Source organism: Poeciliopsis prolifica, unplaced genomic scaffold (genome assembly GCF_027474105.1).
Source record: "Poeciliopsis prolifica strain line A6 unplaced genomic scaffold, Auburn_PproV2 SCAFFOLD002, whole genome shotgun sequence".
NCBI classification, from domain to species: domain Eukaryota; kingdom Metazoa; phylum Chordata; class Actinopteri; order Cyprinodontiformes; family Poeciliidae; genus Poeciliopsis; species Poeciliopsis prolifica.
In genome coordinates, this window is record NW_026562377.1 from 7,184,767 (window position 1) to 7,192,453 (window position 7,687).

At 40.7% G+C, this 7,687-nt stretch overlaps 1 protein-coding gene across 1 annotated transcript; it reads left to right on the top strand.

Moving 5' to 3' along the window:
- The first annotated feature begins 4,608 nt into the window (after positions 1-4,608).
- LOC129371949 (angiopoietin-related protein 4-like) lies at positions 4,609-7,394 on the top strand. Its single transcript, XM_055048862.1, has 7 exons — positions 4,609-5,161; positions 5,245-5,355; positions 5,448-5,529; positions 6,141-6,254; positions 6,357-6,452; positions 6,541-6,822; positions 6,919-7,394. Exons 1-7 carry the CDS (start codon positions 4,697-4,699, stop codon positions 7,065-7,067), a joined length of 1,299 nt encoding a protein of 432 aa, XP_054904837.1. The 5' UTR covers positions 4,609-4,696; the 3' UTR covers positions 7,068-7,394.
- The last annotated feature ends 293 nt before the right edge of the window (positions 7,395-7,687 follow it).

The window sequence follows — 7,687 nt, forward strand, 5'->3', positions numbered from 1 at the left end:
GATCTATGCATCAAGTTTACTGAATGACGGGAAATGACAACGTCACAAAATCGTAACAATAAAAGAAACCACAACTCGTGGAGCACTGACTCAAAGTCAGGAGTGGTGGGATTGTGAAGTGATTCTCTTCAGTGGAACAAATTTAATTCTTAATCATTTTTTCTTAATGTTTTCAGCTGTTGTTCACGTCTGATCTGGTGCAGAATTATGACCAACGTCTCACAAACAGAGGCTGAAAACTTAAAGTGGTGATCTGAGAAAACTGAAACTTCCTCCTGCAGAAAGGAGGAAATGAGTCACTCAGTGTTTTAACAGACAAACGTGGTCCATTGTTTACAACGAGCAGCGCACGTTCTGCATGCATCTGTCCGGATCTTGTAATCCCGGCCTGTGTGTGCGTGGTGTGTAAGCGTGCCGCTCTGCACGTCAGATCCAACATACTGAGCACAACGTTGCCCATTAATAAACAGATCTGAAGTTTAGTTGTTCAGTGCTTTGGAAAAGTATTTGCCCCACCATTAATGTTTCAGATAATCACGTTTTCATTGGGACAAAGATAAGCAGAGTAAATATACAAGATAAGTTTCCAAATGACTTCATAGATCTACTGAAAAACACTTTGAATGAACCTGGCAGGCTTGAAATAAAAGTCATCATTTGTCTTGTTAAATTAAGAGATACCTGATCAAAAGGGCGCGGTGATACGGCTGAAAAACATTTCACAGGATAAAGGTTTGACATCGGTCAATATCAATAATTATTGATTAGTTTTTGTTTTAAATATTTGAAATACTGCCAACCTGAACCAGTTTTCAGTACACGCTGTTTATTTTTTTATTTTTAAGCACTTATGAGGCACGATAGCAAAACCATAAACTGCTGCTGCGCAACGTACTCATCAGCTTGTGGCTAGGTAACCAAAGAGTTTTGCTGCATTTCAATTGTACTCAGAGCTGGAAAATCCCAACTTCCCAAATCAACTGGAGCGCCCTCCGAAACTGGGAGCAACTCTGACTGAACCCAGTTAGGTCTTTGTGTTTCGCTCCTCGCATCAACAGTAGTAAGAGAAGGTGAGAACATGTTTATTTTACATGACGGACATAAAAGAGTGCATCTAAAAATCAATGTTAGATGTTGCGCCTGCAACTCTAAGCTGAACAAATGAAAAGCGATGTTTGTGAGAGCAAGGTGTGACGCCATGTTGAAATTCTGACTTAACTCGAGCGCTGTTACTCCGGGTCTGACGTCAAACTCAGAAATTTAAAAAACAGATCAGAAACAACCAGCTTTGGGACAGCGGTAAACACTCCTGGACCCAAATCACTCCGAGAGCGACTGGACGGCTAAGTCAGAACAAAATCTGTCTTGGCTTCAATCATCCCAGACGAGGAAAATGTTCATGACTGCATCCATGAAATGCAGCATTTCAGTAAAACATGGTGCTGCAACTTTCCATAATATACTGAACTGCCATCAATAAAATGGTTTGAAGCATGTAAAACATTAAAATATTCTAATCAAAGTCCAGACCTCAATGTTTTCTGTCCAGTCGGAATAAATTTGATTTATTTGGCAACAATAAAAGGAGAAAAGGTCTAATTTGGTGCAAATATCATCAAAAACTTTGAGCTTTGCAATAGTATTTTTGTCACAAATCTGATTAGCAAAGTTGAAGCGGATTCTCTTGTTTCAGCCGACATTTTCTTTTCCTGGAAAAGTTTAATTCATCCACATGTTTTAAGTTTTCACATAAAGCCAACCAGATGGCTGGCAATGATGAGCTAAAAAAAAGTTAAAGATCCACAAGTTTAACTCTGGACAAAAAAACCTTTACATAACCAGACGACAGCATCCAGGTTTGGTTTAATGATTTTCAGACGCTCTACAAAGAACAAAACCAGGGCAGAAAGTCCAGTCCTGCAGATTCCTCCACATCCCCAGCGGTTCTGCAGCCCAGGCAGGAAACAGCTGCTGCAGCTGAGCTCCAAACTCAGCCTGGTAATGGGAGTCGAACATTGTGTTCGGCACGGCTGGGATAGGAAAAGTGATTCCTGCCGCTGCTCAGCCTGGACCCAGTTGGAGCGCTGCCTGACGGGGGCAGCAGGTTCGAGGACGTACGTGCGGAGCTGCAGCACGCGGCGCTACGTGCTCTGGAACACCGGCAAAGTTTTCCCAACGTGAGAACAAAACCTTTCTCCACCCAGCCAACCAAGACTCAGTGACCTCCGTAAAATTCATCACCCAAAATACGAATTATCTTGTAGGAACAATTCAATAACAGGCGTCTGATAAAACTAATCTGTCTTATCAAATTAGTTTTAAAACTACAATCCTGTGCCAAAGTCATGAGTCATCACTCTTTTCTTTCAGTTTTGCTTTAAAGCATTTCAAATCTATTGTTTTTAATGTTTTTACACCAGTTTTCTGTCTAGCATTCAGGGTCTATGTACCACAAGTCTGGATCAAACTCCCAGAAAACTGCAAAGTGGCCGAAACACTGAGTTCCAGTAAAAAATACTGAAACCTACAGATGGGAGTTTGTGGTCAGTAAACCCAATGTTTTTGACCATTTTTGCATAAAATTTGCAATAAACTTAGTTATAAATTAGCAGGAAAAAATGTGGGGTCTGTTGATTTTATGTGAATTCTCACAATCACAGAAAACCTGGATGGACTGACTGGTGTAATTTAGGAGTCTTGAGGGAGTCTGTAGGGGCCAGAATTGGACCCGGGCCTTGAGTTTGACACGTGTCCAAGATAAACAAACTAGAGTTTAACTGAAGCAGACCAAACAGGATTGGTGGAAATGCAGTCTAAAAATACAGACGGTCAACAATGGTTTAGTTTCCTTGAGTAAATGGAAAAAAACAAACGAACAACCAAATCAAAATATTCAAAACTGAAAGTGGAGATCTCTAGTGTACGGTCAGCCATGTTGGGGCACACACTGACTTGACTTAGAAATAAGAAACAGAAAACCTACAAGTGATTTTACTTCAATTTCAATTTTTAATTGAGATTATAAAATGGATGTTTTAGAAAATAATTTGCTTCACAAAAGTCACATTTTAGCATGAAACTGTTAAACAAACTTAAGGCGTCAAAAATGATCGTCTGATTTGATACAAACATCTTGTGAAATTCAGATCAGCCTTTGTGTCGCTATAAAGATGATTGGCAGAAACAAATCCACCGTAAACTCAAATATTTACTTGCTAAAGCTACGCTGGTTCAGTCTTGTCAAATGAGCTTTCAGTCATGGTGAGTAAAGACGTTTTCCAGTTACGACTTGCCAGAACACAAAGCACGCATTCCTCAGTTTTTTCTGTCAGTCGGGAAAACGAATGCCTCGTGTGTGTGTGCGTGTGTGTGTGTGTGTGTGTGTGTGAGAATGTGTGTGTAGGATTTTTGTTGTCAGGAACCAGTGAGTAAAAAGGCCTCAGGGTTGAACTTTCCCCTACTTCTCACACAAACTGAAAAATGTTCCACTGCTTTTCTCTCTCTGCGCCGTTTCCACTGCAGTTTGTTGGATGTTAATTTGAGTGTCTCAGAAGAGAGGAAATATAGGCTAAAGGTTAAAGGTCAGCTGTTATGACTACCAACACAAGGCTGCTAAATTATAAATTAGGGAGATCACCATCTGATTTAGTAATTGATTAGTCGTTAACTGGAGGAAATGAGTAAAAAAAAAAAACACATTTGGTGAAATTTTTTTTAACATTTTAGCGTTTACGATATAAAACAAAAATTTGCGTCACCAGGTACAAATTATGTAAAAAAAAAAAAAAATGTAGTTAATCAAAAACAAAATATAATGGACCGACTCTGTAATGATTAAATTAATGCTATTTTATTGAATTTAGGCAAGAAAGTGATTACTTTAAATTATTGAATTTAATTATTTCTTTGAATCTTTAAATAGATTTCTAATATTGTATAAAAAATTTCAAATTCCTAATTTAAAAAAAAAAATTCTATTAATTGTCAGAATAAACGATAACTAAAATTATTATTGCACCTCAAAACCCAAAATCTTATATTTTTGGTCAATTATCTACTGCTAATATGTTAGTCCGCCTGAAATAAGACAACGAGGTAACATTTAATTGATTTTTGAGTCAAATATTTTCTAATACTGATTAAAAAGTACAAAATTATTTCACTTATGACATAATATTTTAACACATAAATGGAACTATTAGTTTTTATTAATGTCAGGGAATAATTGATATATTTATATCCTGTTGCAAAGTTACTTTTAAGTTAGTTTTGTCTTATTTTTGGTCTTAGTATTTGGTAAGATTTTGTGTTTTTGCAGCCCTGAAACTTACATTTCACTGTTTTTCTTTTTCTTTCAAAATGCAGTATGTCATCTCTTTTTGTTTGTCCTCTATGGATGCAGAACAAAGTAATGTATTCACTTGAAAAGCATAAAAATAACAAAAGTTTGGTCTCCATCGCAACTGGAAATTCAGATGTTTAATTGCATCATAGTTGAGCTCCTCACTATGAACGTTTCTCCCCTCCTCCATCCTTCCTGCCCCTCCTCCTCCTCCTCCAAGCAGCCAATCAGGCGCCGCCTGCTGCAGCTCAGCACTATAAAAACCTCATGAAGCCATTCTCCAGCAGACAACTGAAGAGAATCGAACCCAACGCAAAGAAGCGCTGATTTCAAAACAACCCAAAGACCAGAATCATGAAGATGCTCCAGGTCACCGTCCTCCTCCTGAGCGTCCTGGTCCACGCTGGCGCCGGCTTCCCGTCCGACAGAACCCGCCGGGAGAAGCACGCCTCCTGGGACGACGTGAACGTCGTGGCCCACGGCCTCCTGCAGCTCGGCCAGGGGCTGAAGGAGCATGTGGACAAGACCAAGACCCAGATGAGAGACGTGAACGGCCGGCTGAGGGCCGTCAACGGCACGCTGGCGGAGCTGGAGAGGAGGCAGGAGCAGCAGGGCGAGGCGCTGATGGCCCAGAGCAAGGAGACGCAGGGGACGTACAGGCTGCTCTCCCAACTGGGAGAGGAGGTGAAGCTGGAGGTCGGCGAGGTGAAGAGGCAGGCGGAGGTCATGACGTCCAGGATGGACCGACTGGAGGAGGTTCTGACGGAGCCGACGAAGGACGGCAACGACAGCGAACATGAGAGAGTTTCATTCATCCAGGTGAGCTGGATTAAAGCTTCAGCGCTTTAAAAGTTGATTTTTGTAAAGCAGCTTGAAGCTGAGCGTTTCTTCCCCTCGTCCAGAGGCTGATGGTGGCTCAGAACAGACGAATCGATCAGCTGGTGGAGAAAATCAGGCAGCAACAAGACAAGCTGGAGAAACAAAGTCTGCACCTGCAGGCCCTGCAGGACAAGGTGAGGCGCCTGGAGGAGGCAAACCTGCGACTTTGTGACGTCAAATAAACACTAGAATGATTTTTAATCTTTCTCTGATTGTTGTTCTAAAGGTTGCGCATAAGAGAGTGAAATCCCACAGACGAAGAGACGAAGCGAGAGCGTTGAAAGGCGAGGCAGAACTCAACCAAGCAGGTAACTTTTTAGTTTCAGCTCATTAAAAAAAACATTAGGCGAGTCGAAACTCACTCCTGGAAAAACAAAAAACAATACATATAATGAGCAGATATTAATTAAATCACACACCACAAAAACAAAGTATTACCAAATATTTTGGTTCAGTTCCTAATGCAAACAAGTTGATCCACCTAAAATAAAATCAACTTATAATTAACACTTCAGCAAGATTTAAGGCTTGTTTATAATTCCACTTATAACAAAATGTTTTGTTATAAGTGAAATAATCTTCCACTTAATCAATATCCATGAATTATTTGATCAAAACTAGCTCCTATATGCTGCTGGAGTGATAATTGTGAGTTATTTTCATTTGAAACAAGACCAAAATTGCTTAAGATTTTGTGTTTTTGCAGTGCAACAGCAATTAGTGGATGGTAAAAAGACGTAACCAAACAGTTCACCTTTGCACTTTAAGTTATGATGTCTGATTCGCTGGCAGAAACAGAGCAAAGTTCAGAAGAAAGGGCAGCAACCTTAAAAAGAAAAACAAAAACAAGGCCATTAAATGTGACTTATGGACAAAAGGAGCTAAAAAAGTCTGATTCACGCTGTGCTTTTGTTTGCAGGGTTGGCCAGAGATTGTCAGGATCTGTTTGCACAGGGGCAGCGAGTCACCGGCGTCTACATGATTCAGCCCGACAACTCAAAACCCTTCAGCGTTCTCTGTCAGATGACTCCTGGTGAGTTGGTTCACTCCCATTTCTGAGATTCATCAGAAGATATTTTCACAAATTAAAAACAGGAGGGGAAAAACTGATTTGTTTTTCTTGATTTTTCTGCAGATGGCGGCTGGACAGTCATCCAGAAACGCCAAGATGGCTCTCAGAACTTCAACCAGCTTTGGGAGAGCTACAGGACAGGATTCGGCAACCTCAACGGTGAGTTTTGAAAATTTTAACATAAAAAAAGGTCAGAATTTTCCAACATTCAAAATCTAAACGTAATTTAACATTTTTGATTTCCCAGGAGAGTTCTGGCTCGGTTTGGACCACATCCACTCCATTTCCAAGCAAGGCCAGTACGTCCTTCACGTCGAGCTCTCCGACGAGGCCGGGCGGCGCCAGGCGGCCCGCTACTGGTTCCAGGTCGACGGAGAGGAGAGGCAGTTTGCTCTGCACCTTGACCTTGACCCTTCGTCTGGCGTTCAGGAGGGAATCGAGTCCACCGGAGCGTCCGGACTTCCCTTCTCCACAGCCGACAGAGACAACGACCTCGATGCGGACGCCAACTGCGCCGCGCTGCTCTCAGGTACAAAACCAAAACCGACTCAGAACCAAGATTAAAAATCGCTCCAATCAGCCCAACGATTTAAGCTAAACAAGATTTTCCATGTGTTTTTCCCAGGCGGTTGGTGGTTCAGCAGCTGCGGAGAGTCAAATCTGAACGGGAAGTTCCATCAGCGCCGCGGGGGAAGTCGGGCAAAGTTTCAGGGACAATTCGGGCCGCTCAGCTCCACTCTCCTGAAAATCGCTCCGGTTTCTAAAACGCAATAAGACGCCGAGTCATTCAACCCAGAGAACATCTGGGTCCGTAACTACTGACAGCCTGAAAAGACGCTGACGACGCACATTACTAATGTCTGCTGATGCACTGATGTATGCAACGCATACGAGGAAATGGAGTCTGAGCTGAAACGTTCAGTCATGTTGACTGGGACTTTATTTCCCTTTGTGAGGGAACTTTTTATTACATGTTATCTATGTCCTTTAATTACGTTTTGCTTATTTAATATATTGTTTTTTTACTCATTTGATTACAGTTTCAGATGCTTTTTATTTGTATGAATAAAAATGAACATGGAAAATAAAAGCTGGAAGTTATTTTCTGAGTCACTCATAATGTACATAAAAAAAAATCTACAGGTGATTTAACTTAAATATATTATTTTTTCAGTGCATTTTGTAAGACGTTCTTTAAATAATGCTGGAAAATTAAAACTGCAATGTTTTAGTATAAACACTAGACTTTGTAATATTTAATCCAAACCAAACAGGCTGAAATTCAGAGTAGAAACCAGACAGAAAACAAAACTATGGTTTGGTTTTCTAAGAGGTTTGGCAGCAAAAAACAAAGCAAATGGTTTATTTATGTGTTAACTTTAGTTCATTAGTGA